Raw genomic sequence first — 19,603 nt, 5'->3', positions numbered from 1 at the left:
AGGTCATTAATAAAGATGTTGAATAATACTGGCCCCAGAACCGAGCCTTGCAGCACTCCGCTTGAAACAGACCGCCATCCAGATATTGAGCCATTGACCACTACCCGTTGGGCCCGACAATGTGCTTCAGAATATGAAAGTGTTTATTGAACAGCTGCCAGAAGAATACATGTCCCAGTTGATGGCCAATTTATCAGAAGGATCCTTAATAGCCATAATAGCCCTTCAAGCTTGACTGGACTCAACCAACACTGCAACCCACTCTCTCATCACCACTCTTATCATGAGATGGGATTCCTGGCTCCACTTGTCCAGCTTTACTAAAGAGATACAAACCACAATTAAAGATCTTCCCTTTGAAGGGCAAAAATTGTTTGCCAGCTCCAAAGATGCATCCCTACATAATATGAAAGACTCACACAATACACTTAAAACATTGGGTATGGATGCACCTCAAACTAAAAAGAAACAAGGGTGCTACTACACGCATTGCTTCCACCCATCTCCCCATCAGCAGTCACACTCCTTCAACCAAAGGAAGAGGCAGAGACAATCTAGACAGTCACCAAAGCAGGGACAATCTTTGTCCTCCCACCTATCCACCTTAAGACAGTCAACTGTTGGTCAAGGGTTTGAAAGATCTTCCTTGCCATTAACCTACAGTGTACCAATATTACCACCATCAGCTACCTTTCTACCCCATCTAGAATTCTACAACTTCAGACAAATCAGATTTGCAAACTATCCTCAATGGCTATTGCTTCCATTTAATCTCCAAGCCCCAGTCTAACAGCTCCCCATCCACATTCTCTCTTCAGGAACCCTTTGTACAAGATGTTGTTATAGCAGAGAATTGCCCATGTAGGAGCAATAGAAGAAGTGCCTGACAAGTACAGGAGCAACAGCTTTTATTCCAGATACTTTCTCACTCCATAGAAAAACAGGGGTTGGAGACTAATTCTGGACCTGCCTCAGATCAACAGATATATTAAGCACAAGCACTTCAAAATGGTAATACTGGGCTATCATCATCCCTCTAATACAAAAGGGAGATTGTCTGTCATCCCTCGACCTATAAGATGCTTACTTTCACATACCCATACATCCAGCCCATTACAAATTCCTATGATTCACCTGGGTCACAAATATTATCAGTATTGTGTCCTCCCCTTTAGACTTATGTCAGCACCCAGGATCTTCACAAAAATATTTGCAGTTGCAGAGGCACATCTACACAAACAAGGAATCAAAATATTTCCACACCTAAACGATTGCCATAGTAGCACCTTCATTCGGCCAAGTAATTACAGCTACTCAAGACACACACAAGTTTATTATCAACCTTGGATTCCAAATCAACTTTCAAAACTCTCAACTACATCCTTCCCAACAAAACTTTATGGAGCCCAATTTAGACCCGGTCCGAGCCACAGCAAGCTACCACCATACCAATTCACGATATTAACACAACTCATCACCGCAATCATACAGAGTCCCCAGATTACAGCGAGACAATGCCTCCAACTTTTAGGCCACATGCCTGCCACAATATTCATCATAAAATATGCACAGCTAAAAATGTGACCCTTACAGGCCTGACTGCCTACAGTTTACAGACCACACAAACATCCCATAAACAAGAGACTAAGTATGCCTCTCAACATCCAATCCACCCTCCAATGGTGGCTATAAACTCCCAGCATGGCAACAAATATTCTCTTCCAACAACTCCATGTGGCATGTTCAGTCACAATAGATTTCTCGCTCCCATGGTGGGGAGACATGTCACAAGTGATGCAGTTACACCTAAATGTCCTAGAACTCAGAGTTATACACAAGGCTTGTCAACACTTCCTACCAATGATCCAGCACAAAACCATCAAAATATTCGTGGACAACATAGCCTACATGCTATATCAACTGATAGGGCCGCACTTGATTGCACAAACTGTGCAAGGAAGGAGCACACCTGCAGGACTCTTGCATATGCAACCATGTCCACATTTGTGTGATATATCTCCCAGGCAAAGAGAACACTATTGCAGACACTCTCAGCAGGTGTTTTCCTCAAGACCACAAATGGGAGATAGAAGCACAAACCCTACATACCATAGTCTATCAGTGGGATTCCCCTTAGAGAGTTATTCACCACAGAGACCAATACAAAGTGCCCCAATTACTATTCCAGAGCTGGCAGAAACAAGAAATTGATAACATGGGGTACACCCTTCTTATACACTTTTCTACCCATTCTATTGTTACACAAAGTGGTCCACAAGACCCCACTGGACAGAGTGAGAATCATACTCATAGCACCACTTTGGCCTTGCCAGACTTGGTTCCCATTCTTAACACAACTCTCGATAACTATTCCACTTTGCCTTCCTTTCAGTCCAGTAATGAGACACTCTCTCATCCTCACCTCAAAATGCTCCACCTAACAGCTTGGCACCTCCAGGGCTAATACAAGCAAAACTAAAACAAGTTCACAACAAGTTCAAGTCATACTAATTGAGAGCAGAAAACCTAGCATAAGGAAAATTTATTATTTCCAATCTTGATCTTCCCAGCGGTCACCTTCTCCATCTTGTAACTCCATGTCCAAGATTCTAGATTACTTATTACAGCTTAAATGACATGGATTGGCAAACTTATCCATAAAAGTACGTTTGGCTGCCATGTTCTTGCAGCACCATGAAATAGAAGGATGTATGGTCTTTATGCACCCTATAATAAAAAAAAGTTCGTAAAAGGTCTCAACAACTCATTTCCACTTATAAAACCACCTATAAAACATTAATGGGACTTAAATATGGTCCTTCATGCACACTTACTGGAAAACCTGTTGAACCAATGGCCACATGTTCATTGTTACACCTATCAGCAAAAAAGTCATTGCTAATAGCCATAAAAACATTGAGAAGAGTAGGGGAGCTGACAGCCCTTACATTACATTTCAGAAAGACAAAGTGATCTTAAGACATACTTAGAGATTGGCTTTCCTGTGGGTGCTCCACAACCCATCCCTCCTCCCTTCTGCTTCAGATCGTACCCTTGGTTGGGGATAGAGAAGGAGCTGAGGGCTAACAGGCAGCACATGGCAGTTAATGTCTGCTACAGAAGCAAGCCATGTACCATGCATGTGCCACCACCAGGGACACTACTGCTAAAAATCTTCCAACTAGAAGTGCAGGTTGCCAAAACACCTCACTTGGAGCACCCACAGGGATACCCATCTTGAAGAATGTCAGCTACTACAGGTGAGTAATCTTCCTTTCTGTTAATTCCATACATGGCATGATAGGGTCAAAAGCAGCATTAAAAATAGTGTCCATTCAACTAAATGAAAAGCTGATTCAGAATATCAAATTGGCAAAAGAGAATGCATTGTACATTTTAAGCCTGGGAGGATGAAAAATCTGATCTAGCTTTACTAACTAATATCACTGGATCATGGTGGTGGTAATCCTGTGTGCCCCTGAAATAGAGCAGTGGGGTTCCAACAACAGACATCATCTTTCATGTTTTTGGCTACATCTGCACTAGCCCCATGTTTCGAAATCAATTTAGAAAGGGATCTAATTTTGAAAGAGGCTGCGGAGCGTCTGCATGCGGAACAGCCTCTTTCGAAATTGTTTTTGGCAAAAAGGGGCACGAATTTCAAAACCACTCTTCCCATCTGATTTCAGGAAGAGCAGCCCCTTTCAAAGGTGAATTTCGAAATAGGGAATGTGTAGATGTTCCAGGGCCGCTATTTCTAAATAGCAGGTCCTCCAAGGCACCAGCCTGAGGGAGTGTGAAGACACTCTAGCAAGTGCCAGTGGGGCTCCGTGGTCCCTGGGGCCAGCTTCTTAAAGCTGCATGTCCCCAGAAATCCCCCAGAAGGCCATGGCAGCCCACACTGCTGCCTTTTGGGAGTAGACGGCTGTCCTCTGGGAGTGGCTCCAGATGGAGCAGGAGGACAGGGCCTGGCGAAGGGAAGTCTGGGGCAAGGTGGCCATGGCCCTCCAGTGTCTTGCTCCCCTGCTGCCCCACCCCCTGCTCCACCCTCTGCCGCTCCGTCCAGCCCTGTCCCCACCCCTGCTGCCCCCAAACTCACTGCCCTTATCCCAGCCACCCTCTCCCCAGCTGCCCAACTCACACTGGGCCTCTGGTTCATCACCACTGTGATCCAGGGGGAGCCTACCCCCCCACACCTCCCAGAACCCCATCACCCCCTACCCTTCCAGAACCCCATCAACCTATGCCCCTCCCAGCACCCCATCAACCCAGGGTGGGTGTGGGGCCATGGCCTGGCTTACCTCCAGGAGGACAGCTACAACAGTGGCCTTGCCCATCCCGAATTGGTGTCCCACTGAATGGTGGCTGTCCAGGGTGGCCAGCTTCCACAGCGCAATCTCCAAGTATTTGTCAACCGGGAGTGCAGGCCACATGTGAGTGTCCACATGTTGCAGGGTGGCTGTGAGCCACTGGCACAGCTTCATGAATATCTGCTTTGTCATTCTGAAGTTCTGGAGCCACCTTTCATCGTCCCACTGGCCAGGTACCAGCCTCTTCCACCAGTCTCCGCTGCTGGGGTGGCTCTAGAGGTGCCGTAGGGGATGGGGAACAGGGTGCAATGGTTGCCCTGTGGCCAGAGCCTGCAGGACCCCAGTGGAGTGGGAAGGGTGGGGGTGCAGTTCGTGGACTGCAGGGCTTCCACCATTGCTAGGATGACCAATGCCATCTGGGCTCCAGTGTTGGTGAAGGCGTCAGCCTTGGGCAGCTGCTGGTGCTCCATGCACAGCGACTTTCCCAGAGCACGGTCCCCTTGGTGCTGTCTGCTGCTCTGTAGTGCTGTGTGTGTGCAGGGTGGGTGTTTTTGGGAGGGGATCTTTAAGGGAGCCACTGGTTGTGGGACCTGGAAGGGCTTGTCAGCCATGTGATTCCATGTGTGGTGTTTCCTGGCTTGTTCTTTCGAAAGGGATAAGGTTGCTGTGTGGGCGCTTGCTTTCGAAAGACCGGGGGCCTTTTTCGAAATAGAGGACCAGTACAGCAATCCGCTTTTTGTGTGTGGCCGCACTGTTTCAAAATCCCTTGTTTTGATATAGATTTTCAACTTTTCCCTTTTCGAGATTTCTGTGTAGCGTAGACACAGCCTTGTGTGGAATACAGTTTTCTGGCAAAAAAACAGAACACTTTCAGCCAGCCCTAACTGTTCTCATGTTGTTCTACTTGAAGTGGGCTTTGAGGAATTGTCAAAATATTCAGCTAATACAGAAGCCTGCAGCAGTTCTTCCGAGGATGATAAGTTAACGTGTACATTTAATACCTGTTTTCCATGTTGTGTAGTGGCACACCCTATGGATGGCTGTCTGTAGTTCAGAAATTATTGACAATCTAGAAAGCTGTATGTGGTTTTAGAGTTAGTCTGCTGTGATATCTTAGTTGTTGCTCTTAATTTGGCAGCTAGCTGCCCTCAGCAAGGGGGTCGTATCCCTGGAAATTGGCCACCGAGATGTCCATCAACTGCAGAACTTGGCAAACTTCAGGCAGTGGCATCAATTCAAATGTTTTTGAAGGGAGGGGAAAATTCTGGTCACTACCACCCCTTCCTTCAGCAAGGCCTCTGTTCATCTCCTATTCCCCCACGGGGACTCAGCCTCCCTCCCCTCTCTTTTACTCAGTGTGTATCTGTTGTGACGAGGAGTCAAAGTTTTGGTGGACTTCCCTGTGCTTCACTGAACAGGAACAGACTATCTTATGCTCCATATCACATCATCATCTGGCCTGATTTTCCCTTCATAGAGACAGAGGGGTAGCCAGGCCAAATGTGACTGGTGATGCAATCTCATGCAAGTTGCAAACACCAATCACTGAAATTTGGTCAAGTTGCTTTTCTTCCTGATTTGGTGCGGAACCATGGCTTAAAAGTGGTTGTGTCATGGCAGTCCTTGAAGCCCATGGAACTCTGAGCAAGTGCAAAACTCTTTGTGGAAAGGTGTTTCCCTCTGTCCCTTACCATCCTAATTTTTGCCACTGACATCAGATTATATTGTAAGGTCACTTTCTCAAGGAAGCTGCAGTTAAACAGAGATACAAACATTTCTGCTACAATTACCAAGTTTCAGCTGGTAACAAATCAAACATTAGATCCATGGAACAGCTATGCTAAAGGTATTTTCATCTTAGCTGGATTCAGGTAACACAGAAGCTCTCAAAAATAAACCCTTCTTTTTTTGTGGGACATCCTCCCCAATTTTCAGCCAAAATCGATTAAACACAGGTAAGCATGCATGCTTCTGGATGACTAGTGGTAAGGAATTTATGAAGGTTTTGGGGTTTCTCCATGATTAATTCAAATATCAGTGCAATTTTCCAGTAAAAAGGCATTGTTATACTGTATGGTGAAAGATAGGCCTTATTAGCTGAGCTTCAAAAGTAGCATGACGTATAGGCAATGCAGAAGTTCCCAATCTTATTATTTTTGTTTTGCATGTAAGAATGTGATAACATTTTCAGTGATGTTTGTGATCACAAATAGGAAGAGAGGTTGAACAGATAGTCAGAAATGCATTGGGAGGGATCTCGGTGACAGGGAGGAGATTTATGAGACATCATGTGTCCTACTAGATTTTGCATTGGGCAGAAGTTTAAACCCACCCTCCTGTCTTGTTTTGGAGTTATTGATTTAGCATAACACATTAAGATGATCCCATATAAATCTTTGTGGAAACAAATGTGACACAAGTTTCTGGCAATAACAGTTCAATAGGAACAGTAACTTCAAACATTTAATTTCTTTGAAGTGTACTTATGGAAGGCTTTTTTGTGTTTTTTAGTGCTCCCGGAAGTGGTCCCATGTTCAAGTCCACTACAGTTACTGTGAGAGATAATTTCCATGAAATTCCACAAAGTGCTATCACAGGCCCTTCTAACAAACTACAGAATTTCAATGGTACATTAATGCACAATGCAAAGAATGCTAAAGAAGTTACTTCTAGTGCTTTTCCTGCCTCACAAAGTGCAAGTAATAACAAATCTGACAGTAACAAACTTGGGGATCAAGTTCAAGGAGCTCATGGACATAAAATAGGATTCTCTTTTGCTTTTCCTAAGAAAGCATCAGTGAAATTGGAGTCCTCAGCTGCAGTTTTCTATGAATACAGTGATGAAACGTCTAGTGACCATGAATTTAGCAGGCGAAGTAGATTTCTTCCAGGAGCTTGTAATCTTCAATCTCCGTCAGCAACGGAAATAGTTGTGTGCTCGGAGGAGAAACAAAACTACATTCACCCACTGGTGGAAGAAAGTACTGACACAGTAGAAGCTTCTGAAATTCAAGAGTCAAAAGAACTGTCCACTAAAGAGAATATAATACTAAAGAATACAGTATTAGTTTCTGATGATTCTCACTTGAAACAACTGACATCTGATGATCTGGATGGCTATTATGTTGATAACAATTCAACAGCATTACCAGATCAATCATTGTCCATAGCTGCTGTTAGTAATCAGACAGTGTGTGTAGAAAGTAACAGTTCTGAGCTATCGGGAAAGAAATCCACAGCTCTTGACATCACTGATGATTGCATATCTTTGCAAGATATCAAAGAGAAAAATGATAAATACATTCATAGTGATTCATCCACTACTGACTCAGAAATTAAAAAAACTGGGTCTGAGATACTTACACCATCATATTCTGAGGGGAAGCGTACAGCCTCACAGAACAAAAATGAGACACACAAAAGACTTTGTGAACCATTTGTTCCTGTTCTGAGCAAACATGGATCATCTGTTCTTCAGTGGCCATCTGAAATGTTAATTTATACATGTACAGAACCATCTGTTTCATATAGCTGTAATCCTTTATGTTTTGACTTCAAGTCATCAAGAACAAATAACATCACAGAGAAAACTAAACATCAGTCAAACATACCTCATTCTCATCACAAGACTGAGTCCAATCAGAGTACTCTTTTAGATGACACAGATGGATCGAGTTCAGAATGTGCTGATTACAAATCAGAAGACAATAAAAATATTTGTGACCAAGCAACATCACTTAGAAAAGATTTTCCATTAGCTATAAGCTGTGAACCTGCAACAAATCAAGATAAAATGTGCCTAGATGCCTCTTTCAGGCTTGGAAAAACAGACAGATACCACATTTCCAAAAACCATTTAGGACAGGACACCATGGTAGATGACAAACACAACAAAGTATGGACTAAAGAAACTCACAAAAGATGGTTTCACAAAAATAGAAAAAGGAAAAGGAGGAGAAAACTATGCCATCACCATCATAAGGAAACAGCAAATGCCGATGAAGTATTTTCAACAGTTAAACAGGAAATTAATTATGTCAATGAAGATAAACATGAGCACCTTCAGAGTACTTCAGAGAAATGCAGAGATGAAACTGGAAGCATGTGTTTAACTGAAGAGCAGTTACAACAGTCATGTAAAAAACTTGGCACTGAAAACAGTGAACATAAAACAACCATTATACATGGGGACAAAGAACCATGTGACACCCGGAACACAAAAAATAGAAATGACCATTTCACTTATTCTGAACCTCAGCACAGAAAGTACAGAACAAGCTCTCACAGACAGTCAAAACAGCTGACTTTGAATTCTGGAAGTCATAACTTAATGTTTTCTAGAGCATTATGTAGCTGTAGGGTCAGAAGATCTAACAGTAACCCAGATCATAAATGTTTGGAAAACTTTGCAAGTCAAAGCCAGCCCATAAAGAGAGCCTATGATTTTCTGACTGATGAAACTGAAAGGTCCCATCAAAAGCGAAGACAACACACGTATTCTTGTTCATCAGATGAAAGTACATTCAGACAGGATTTCTTACCAGAAGAGCATCTCAGGCAAACAAGTAATTTAGCTGCATGTTATAAGGCTAAAAGGAGAAGGAGGAGAAAAAAACCTCGAATCCATCAGCTATTTGTCAACAAAGAACGAAGAAGAAATGAAAATCATAGTCCTTCAACATGCAATTCTACTTTAAATATTTTGGGGGAATTGTTAATGCAAGAAAATATACAGCAAACAAAAGTTCAGTTTACAGAAGATTATGCAAAAAATGTGGCACAAACAACACAGATGGTAGAAAAAAAGTTGCCTCTACAATCTGATTGCTTACCTGTATTAGAACATAAAAAGTCAATAGAGTGTTCAGCGATGGAGAGCTCTGCATGTACACTTTTGGAGGATCTCATGCCTCCTGTTCCTTCTGTGGTTGAACATGACATTGTGACAACTGCAACATCAGAGGACACACTAGAAAAGGAAAAGAAACATGAAAATGTAAAGGGCCCTGAAAGTCAAGCTGCTTATAAAGTGCCCGGTACTGATAGAAATGTTGAACAAACTCCTCATAAATCATATCTATGCCATTATGAAATAGCAGAGACCATACCCCCAGAAAAAATAAATGAGGCAACCAGTGAATGGCTGTGGTTTAATTCAGGCACCTTTGACAGCCCTTTGCCTTTCTCATTCAAAGAAGCACATATAGATAGTCATACCTTTTTCACCACTGACCAGATACTTGCTCCATTTACACTGCCTGATCAGACATTGATATTTCCCCCAGAAAATCATGGAAAGGTCAAAGACTTGCAACGTGGGACCCATCAGCAGCTCATTCAGCAAAACATGTTGGCCAACAAGGTGAAGTTAGCCTTCCCTCCCACCGCAATCCAACCTTATAATTCTCCTCATCAGCCTTTGTCTTTGCAGCAACCATTATGTTCTACCTCTGTAACCACAATCCATCACACTGTTTTACAGCAGCATGCTGCTGCTGCTGCTGCTGCTGCAAGTACATTTAAGGTTCTCCAGCCTCACCAACAGTTTCTTTCACAGGTGCCAGCGCTTTTAAGAACACCTTTACCTCATCTCACAGTAGGACCTAGACTTTGTCCAGGAACGCAGACGACTTTTGTTGCTCCACCACAATTGCCACTAATTCCAACTTCTGTCCTTCATCCGAATCACCTGGCTTTCGCTCCATTACCCCACACACTGTTTCCTTCTCTGCTTTCACCACACCCAGCAGTCATTCCATTGCAGCCCCTCTTCTAGGTCTGGTTTTTCTACAATCCAAATGGAAACATTGTCTCCAAATGAGCATACTGGTGTATGTACCCATTTATCAAATTTGACAAGTGGTTCTTTACATGACTGGAATAAACTGGTTAAAATGCCTCATCCATTTGGAATCATCTACTATAAGTGTAACGATGCAAATATGTATGTAAAGTTCAGCTCCATAACATAAGTAAAGCACTGAATAGTCTGATACTAATATGAACTATATATATATGAAAATTGTGTCTTAGAATATGTATAATGTATATAAAATATATTTATAGTATTGTAATTTACGTTGTAAAGTATGCTCTTTTTGCTTTTTTTAATCTTTGTGAACTTGCACCTACTTAATGTTTAGACAAAGCTGATGCACTGTTTTGTATCATGTTTCTTGAAACTGTAAATCTAGTGACAAACTATCTCTTGCAATAAATTTTTGTTAACTATTTAAGTATATCAAAAATCATTCATTTGAAGCCTCACAGATGATGGGTTTCAGCACTTGGATAACATAGTCTACTCCCGCTGTGTTTGGATAATCAGGTTTCCTATCATCTAGTGATTCATCACCAAGCTCATAGCCTAATGCCTTAAGGATAACTGTGTTACAGAGCAAGGGACAAAAGGTAATAATAGATCTGTTTGTGTTAGCAGTTTGATATCACTGAGACAAATTTTTGTCTATTTGTAGTCTGTGCACAAACTGCTGATTGTATGAGCTGCTCTCTCTTCTGTTATGCCAAAAGTGCATCTTTCAAAGTAAATTACTTAAGGGGGAAAATGGCAAGGACGTTCAGGGTAAAGCGTAAACCATGTCTGCATTTAGCTTCTTCAGAGTAAATAGAATTGCATGGCCCCTCCCTCCCCTCCACAGCTGTCATCCACTTCCACACACAAATGCAAGACTGAAACTACTAATGGTGATATACCATTTTGCTTCTACAAAATTCACATTTCTAAATGGCGCTAGAATAACTGGCCCCTTAACTGGCAGTGCGTACACACAAACCACATGGTGTGTGCATGCATGCCCTTTTTACTAGCTGAGTTCATTTTATGCCTAAAATAGGTGCATTGAAATGGTGAACAGTTCAGAAAAGGTAGTCAAATAATTGCAATGTTGCCCTGGTGGACATGGACACATACCGTAGTGGGGGACGAATAAGGCTATCACAGGGGAGAGTGTTACTACTTGTGTATCATCTCATTCGATAGGTGGAAATGGCAAGGCTATGTGGGCATATCTGAATTGAAGAAAATTACAGATTTGTCTGAGGTTTTCCAGTTTTATAAGGGTTTGAATCAAATTCTTACCATCACATAAACAATTTTATCTGAATGTTTTCATACTGTAGGGTTTAGAGCTCACAATACTTTTTCATATGACTAGTCCCATTCATTTTAAATTGGACTAGTCACCTGAATAAAAAAAATCTTGCAGAATAGTGGCACACCCTCTTGTAATACAAATGTAAGGAATAATTTTGAATATCATGTTGGCTTTTATTCTTCATTTGTATGATTACAATAAAATTAAGTATAAGTGAAGCTCAAGGAAAGCTAATTTGTGAAGAATATATTAATACCAACTTCACTCTTAAACGAGAGTAAAATGGCAACATATATTTATGCATTTCCATCTATATCTTCCATCTATAATATTAGACTATATCTAAGTCAATAAAGCAAATTTTAATATATTACATTTAAAAGCCATATCAATCAATTTCAAATACAATTTTAGTGCTTTGGGGTAATATATTTTACTTGTTCCAATGTTTTGCAGGTATTGTATCATTGTAGAAAGTTATATTACAGCTGATACTAAGGAGCACTTTGGAGGCTTGGTTTTTCCAAGGTGCTTAGCGCTCAAATGGGTGTGTGGTAAGAGGTACTACAGACAATGAGCACCTTTGAACATCAGATGGAAAGAACTTTGTTTTTTCTCCCTCCAGTTTGTGGTTTCATGCCTTTTTGTTGAATCTGGCATACAGAAAATGTAGCTTAAATTGCTACTTCTCTTTTTATATCTGTGTGTGAAAATTATTTTTCCTGCTGTAAAAATTTTAAACTACCTTTATATTTAGGCAACAATTTATATTTATGCATGCTTAAAATATTAGAAAAGACTGAAGCAAAATACTTTTATACCATTGCAATTAGAAAACAGTAAGTTACTATGTGAAACAGTTAGGTGCAGTTCATCGTTTTAACAATTTTCATGCTGCAGCTGGTAAAAACTACCCATCAGATCTAAAAGAACCATCCAAAATATTTTTTGTTTAAAGAAATCCCCAAAAGGCACACCAGTTTTTTACTGTTACTTCTATTTTATATTTTGGATTTATATTTTCATCACAACGTATTATATATTCAGACAGTTAGCAATTTAAAGATACTGCAAAGTTATACATTATATAAGGTAATGGCATCATAACAGTGTATAAACTTAACAAAGATAAGTAAAATACCAATAACCAGCATGTATAAGTACTTTTAACATAGTAATACCTTATATGTTACTGCAGATGTTGGAATACAGAAAAGTTTTCTAATAACAAAGACCAGGTTTCAAACTGAATAAGTTAAAATATTTAATAAAAAGTTCATGAGTTGGTATTGTATTACTAAATAATCTTTACTGGGTACATAATCTAAGTGTAGTTCTGCATACTATAGAGTGTATATTATACTTTCTGATTTTACAGTCTGATTTATAAATTTGAAAATCTCTTCAAGTACTTAATAACTGAAAACACTATAATTCGTAGACACACAAGCTGCCAAATTTTTGAAACCTAAATAGTTTCTTTAATGTTTGCTGTTGCAATTTATATTGCCAACTTATATAATGATTCTGATTACCAGGAAAAGGTATAAAAATAAGTTACTGTTCCTTTAAATCACCTGATTTGTTGGAATTAATTTATCTTCAGATTGCAATGATAAACCTAAATTAGGTTATAGATTTTCTTAAATGGTTTCCCATTCCCAGAACAGCAACACAAAGAAATGATTGAAAAGTTAATATGTTCCACTGAGATGAGAAATGTGTTTTTTCCTGTCCTTGGAAAGCAGCAATCTGTCCAGACCATGACCTTCCTGGAGGCATACCGTTTCTCAGGTAATATCAACCATAAAATAATTTTGTAAATAGGACTTTTCAATCATTAAGACTCATAATAATCTTGCGTGTTGGTGGTAGTTTGGACTAATTGTACATGTCTCTTTATAATCTGTAAGTACACAGAACAGTTAAAATGCTACAAAACATACAAAGAGCAGAAGGCCCCAATTGTTTGTTTTACAGAATTTAACCACAGATTACCGTACATTTTCACTCTGCCTGAAATGAATCAACTCCCATGCGGTTTCTGCAGGGGTAAGAAAAATGATTTACTGATACACTGCGACATCTGATGCCAAGGCAGTCATGAAACACCCACATTTTAGAGCCTGATCATTGCTGACCATCTGTAAAATCCTCAGCCACTCACAAATGCAAATTGCTGTTCCTGGGAACTGGGGACACAGTAACACGTTGGCCGCATTGGCTTGTGTGCCTACTGTATCAGAGGAAGATGTATGCATTGTGTGCATGTGTGTGTGTGTATGTGTAACTTGCTTCCTTTATTGCAAGTGCAAAGTAAAAGAAAAGTACTTTGGCACTTCCCTTGTCTGCTAATTCGTAGATATCTTCTGTATGCCTCCCGGTTCAGCACAGGAGTGAAGGATGTTACTACCTTAAAGCTCATGAATACTTCCATTGAGATCAATGTTACTATTAATGTGCGCAGAGTTAGATATGTATGTATTTAAGTAACTTGCTGAATCAGGGACTTACAAAGGCAGATGAGCGAAGAAAGTTTGGAATAACGATAGTCTATGTTCAAAATGCTGGGACAGTACCAGTAGTTGAGGCCTTACATAGGGAGGTGGTGGAGTCTTCATTGCAGCAGATATTTAAGAGCAGGCTTGATAGACACTTATCAGGGATGGTCTAGATAGGGCAGGGAACTGGACTTGATGACCTCTAGTGTTTTATGATTCTGTGATGTTTTTTTTAATTTTAACCACTTGATATTTATGTCTGAAATACTAATATAATGAGGTGATCCTGCATATATATATATTGAAATATATATATACATCCTATGTGTGTACATATATATGTATAAAAATCATACATTAAAATCAATGTTACTATTAATGTGCTCAGAGTAAGATGTGTATGGATATGAGAAGCTTTATATATATATAAAGCTTCTCATATCCATACATATCTAACTCTGAGCACATTAATAGTAGCATTGATTTCAATGGAAGTATTCATGAGCTTTAAGGTAGTAACATCCCTTACTCCTGTGCTGAACCGTGGGGCACACAGAAGATATCTACGAATTAGCAGACAAGGGAAATGCCAAAGTACTTTTCTTTTAGTTTGTACTTGCAATAGAAGAAGCAAGTTGATGTTTAGCTCTTAAAATCCAGCATATGCAATACTGTGTTGTTTCTCTTTGCATTCACATTTAACAGAATTTAACAGAATATCAGAACCGTTACTTTGTAGGATTTTAAATATCACGCCCATTCTTCTGCTCAAAATAAAAAAGCGGTCAAGTAGCACTTTAAAGACTAACAAAATAATTTATCAGATGAGCTTTCGTGGGACAGACTCAATATTTAAGGCACAGAGAACCAAAAATAATAATCAAGGTGGACAAATGAGAAACAAACTTATCAAGTAACAAATAGGAAGCCATGCTTAAATATTGAGTCTGTTCTGGTCTGGCTATGGTCTGAAGAAGTGGGTCTGTCCCACGAAAGCTCACCTAATAAACCATTTTGCTAGTCTTTAAAGTGCTACTTGACTGCTTTTTGTTTTTAAACTTATCAAGGTGAGCAAATTAGAGAGTAGAGAGGCAGAACGGGGGGTGGGGGGGTCAAGAATTAGATTAAGCCAAGTATGCAAGCGAGCCCCTATAATGACCCAGAAAATCCCCATCCCGGTTCAAAGTCTGTACTGCAGGAACACCAGTCCTGCAACTTTTCCTTGCAATGAAGCCTGCTGACAGCTTTGTCCACATGTCTATTCTGGAGATACCATCACGGGACCTAACCAGGTTATTCACAGAATCATGGGCACATTCTCATGTTCCTCAACTAACATCATATATGCCATCATGTGCCAACAATGCCCAGATGCTTTGTATATTGGACAGACTTCAAACTCTCTTAGACAAAGAGACACTCCTGATCCACAAACTGGTCAGCCAGCATTTTAATGAAGTGGGCCATTCTGTTAATGACTTGAAAGTTTGCATCTTACTGAAGAGGAATTTTCACAACAGTCTTGAAATAGAGGCTGCTGAACTCTCTTTTATATTCAAATTCAGTACATTAACACGTGGTTTAAATGGGGTGGGAATTTTCTGGGTCATTATAGAGGTTGTTTGCATACTTGGCTTAATCTAATTCTTGACCCCCCACCCCCTTCTGCCCTTTTACTCTCTGATTTGCTTATTTTGCTTTTTTTTCTGATTTGTCCACCTTGATTATTGTTTTTGGTTCTCTGTGCCTTAAACATTGAGTCTGTTCTGGTCTGGCTATGGTCTGAAGAAGTGTGTCTCTCCCACAAAAGCTCATCTAATATATTATTTTTTTAGTCTGTTAAAGTGCTACTTGACTGCTTTTTTGTTTTGATACTACATAGACTAACACGGCTTTCTCTCTGGTACTATTCTTCTGGTCAGTTTGTCTTCTATTTTGGTCAGTATTGTGAAGAAAAGTTGAACAAATTGCTGTGGTCAAAGTCAGTAGACATCTTTGACTTCACTGCAAATTTTGGATAATGTTTTTGGGAGAAATTTACCTTTTTTTAATTCTACCCTCATGTTTGACTCCAACTATCCTAATTTTGAGGCTCTATTCATAATACTGGAAGTCCCAGAACCAGGGGAGATTTCTTTCAAAGGGGATCTCATGCTCAGTGTGCAACAAAGCATAATTTCTCATTCCTCATTTTAGCTCTTGATATAGTTCAAGATCATGAGAGTGAAAAGTCCTAAATCAAAAACAGACTTTAAAATTATGGTTTCTCTTCTTGGGGGAGTTTCTCAGAAAGAGTGCTGGTCCCAGCATCTGTTTCCCTTATATATGTCTGTGTATTATATTGTGCTTGCTCTTATAGAAGCGCATAGCTTATCAAAATGCTAAACTTTGCCATTAGTGCATTTTATGCAGTGTCTTTCCTCAAAGCACATGTTTTAGTAATACAGTAATATTTATCTGATAGATACATGTATTTAACATACTGCTTTAAGCATATTGGCCAGCTCCTCAGATGGATTAGATTAAGGCAGCTTTGCTGACTTCAGTGTAGACACGCTAATTTACTTAAGCTGAGGAGCTGAATCACAGCATTTTATAAATACCCTAAAACATCCCAAATAAAAATCTAAGCAGTAAATCTATAAAATATGCATTTTAGACAGCTTTGTTTGTTTTTAATTGAGGCTGATAAACTTTAAGCTGTGGGTTATTTTGTTCTAATGTTCATGTCTTATACAGTATATTCTTAATGCATTCATTGTCTGATTTGCATTGTAAACTGCACCATTTCACATATATACATGCAATATGATGTATTACTGTAAAATTTTGCTATGTTGTTTTAACACTTTTTGTATGGAAATTACATAATTTTTTAATAAACTAGAATATACAGTATTGGTCAAGTATCACTAACTGTATACATTAACACAATTTATATCATATGTACACAGAAATTTTGTAAATCTTTTGAGTTTAATGTTTACAGTAGTACTATTTCTTCTCCTTTTTCTTTAATTTGGATATTTTCCAAAGGTTTGATCATTTCCTTTATTTAGTATTTAGTGACATCATAGTTTCTTAAAATTTATATTTTCAAAAAAAATCTGTCACCCCTTACATTTAACTGTAAAAATAAATGTGCCCACTGTAACAATTCAAATATTTCTCATTTCAATTCAAGCTTTTCAATTTATATATGTCCCATATGTTTATCCCCTGATGGAGTTTTACTGTTTACTTCTACAATGAAGTTGTACCATTGACTTCAATTGTGATGGGAGTTCTGCTGGGTGTTTAAAGGGTGCTCTTTATTTATTAAAACTTCATTAATATATTCACTCTTTTCAATCTAATACCAATTTGATATGTAATAATTAAAAACATAAATCAGTTAAATGATTAGGTTCATGTCTAGAGTGTTATTTTACTTCTGTTGCTGTTATGAATGGTTCTGGAGTTAATTGTCAAAACCCTTTTAATTTTTCAATGTTATATATAACCACTGCCTACCTTGCATCACAAAAAGTGCTCATGCACTAAATAAAATGCTGGGCCTTGCTCTCCATCCCACTTGATTTCTGAGTCATTTCTAAGCCGCACAGTAGATACATTACAGTGACCCAATCTAAGTATTTACATGTTTCATTTGTGATGGGTCAGGGTCCTGGGGCACAAATCCACAAAGAACAGCATGCTCACTAAATTGCAGATGTTAGTACTTGTATGAATTAGAAAGTCATTTTTAAATTAACAAGGTTGTTTCTGCACTGTATGTCTGATAGCTTTAAAAAAGGAATGCACTGATTTCCATTTGATTTTTTAAAAGATACATAATGGGCAGAGGAACGTTATTGAAAACTGATTTTTTTCTATTTTAAAATAATAAGCTCCTCTTCACTCAAGCAGGCAAGTCTTGGACCTTCTAATCATCCCTTATATTTGACTGCTCCAAAACAGTCATTTGAGGAAAGTTCAAGAATGAAACCTTAGAAAGAGAAAGTGCTGAACACTCTGACACATCAGGAGTAGTTTACTTTGGCTTAAGGGGGTTATGCTGATGTGAAAATGAGCTAAATGAAAATTGAATGAGATATGAAGCTTCACTTGGAAAAAAAATGGCAACATCCAGCAACATGAGAGAACATGATACCAAAAAAACATATATATAAGGGATTTTTAGTATCTGTGGTAAATAGGTTATTTCTTCTCTGGTAAGAATAACACTTTCCAACAATCCTTATTTCCTTTTCCAGTAAGATGGTCATGGAAAGGAATCTTGGTACAAGACAGAAAAACAGACTAGGGTGCTTCTGAAGGCCTTGAAAATCTATATCCCAAAATGTATCAACTCTTGGTAGAAAAATCATTGTCCGTAGCGGGGTATGTTTTAAATATATATTTTAACCTGCAAATATTGACTGATTATCACTGTCTCACTTGCATGTGATATAGTTAAAGTTCTTCATTAAGTGCCTGTCTTCAAGTATGTGAAGGGTATTGACAACGTTGGAATAATGAAAGGAAGGTGACTGTGTAATACGTACATCTATCAGTGGGCTGAGAGGAGATCATTTCAGATAGCTTTTGTTACTTAGCTCTATTTTGTACATTTTTCTCTTTCACATTAATGGTGCTGTTTTGCTTACCAGCTGTGCCAAGCATTCTTGTCAAGAAGAGATAGGTTAATGAGAGAAGACCTGCATGCAGTTTACTTGAAACAAAGTCCTCTCTTTTCTCTGGAGAAATAATAAAACTAGAGTTCAGTGTGCAACTTCTCTGTCATCATTTTATTCACTAAGTTGCCATTCTCTCAAGCAGAACAAAAAAACAAAAAGAAAAAAAGGACTTTTCATCTGGCAGCATTAGTATCTTGCTGTTCTATGTCCTAAGCACAAAGGAAATTCTCAAATTTTTTATTTTATTTTTCATGATAGGTGGAAGCAAAGTCACTGTCACTGCATATTTTTGTGGTCATGTCTACTTAAGAATAAATTACATTTCTTATATTTTACACACACAAAAGTAACAGATGAGTAAAGCTAACAGGAAAATATGACATTTGGGAGTCAAACAGGACATTCTTTTGGTTCATTGCTGCACATTTATGATCTTAAAACAATTTTTACTTAGTTGTCTTGTTATACATGGAGATCAGCTCCTGGCATGCAGAGTTCTTACATAAAAAAGTGTTGCAAACATAAAAAAATGGATTAGGTAATTGAATGGGTATGGAGGTGAGTTACATTCTCACTCAGAGGGGAGTTTGCCATCTCATGCACATTAGCTGAGATACTTTGGTGGAGTGTGCAGAAGTTTAATCTTGAGGTTCACCTGTTGCTGGAACCCCAGATGATGTCTGCCAAGATCCAAACTAATATACTGTGGCTGAGTGAGCTTAAGTCAAGAATGAGGTCATGCAAACGAACAGTCTGAATACGTGCATTAGAGAGTCATGAGTCTTGCAGTATTTCTACCAAATGTTTGACTTCCATAGGTTGAGCAATTCTATGAAGTCAGCATGATGTCCATTTGTAGCAAAGATGAGTTCTTCAGTAAGAGCAGTTAGGCATTCAAATAATCTGTTTCAAAGTGACTGGATGGGTTTACTGGAATCCTTTTTCCATGTTAGGGTCAGTCATACTTTGAAGTCTAGGGCTACGGTTACACTGTGGTT

General features: G+C 39.1%; 1 protein-coding gene across 1 annotated transcript in view; it reads left to right on the top strand.

Moving 5' to 3' along the window:
• ZNF804A (zinc finger protein 804A) overlaps positions 1–10,491 on the top strand; it is a 308,566-nt gene extending 298,075 nt beyond the window's left edge. Inside the window, exon 4 of the mRNA XM_075001530.1 lies at positions 6,822–10,491. Coding sequence (XP_074857631.1) covers positions 6,822–10,086 — 3,265 coding nt within the window. The 3' untranslated portion in view covers positions 10,087–10,491. The remainder of the gene's footprint in view (positions 1–6,821) is intronic.
• The last annotated feature ends 9,112 nt before the right edge of the window (positions 10,492–19,603 follow it).

This window comes from Carettochelys insculpta, chromosome 8 (genome assembly GCF_033958435.1).
Source record: "Carettochelys insculpta isolate YL-2023 chromosome 8, ASM3395843v1, whole genome shotgun sequence".
NCBI classification, from domain to species: Eukaryota; Metazoa; Chordata; order Testudines; family Carettochelyidae; genus Carettochelys; species Carettochelys insculpta.
This window is presented reverse-complemented; position numbering and strand designations above follow the sequence as displayed.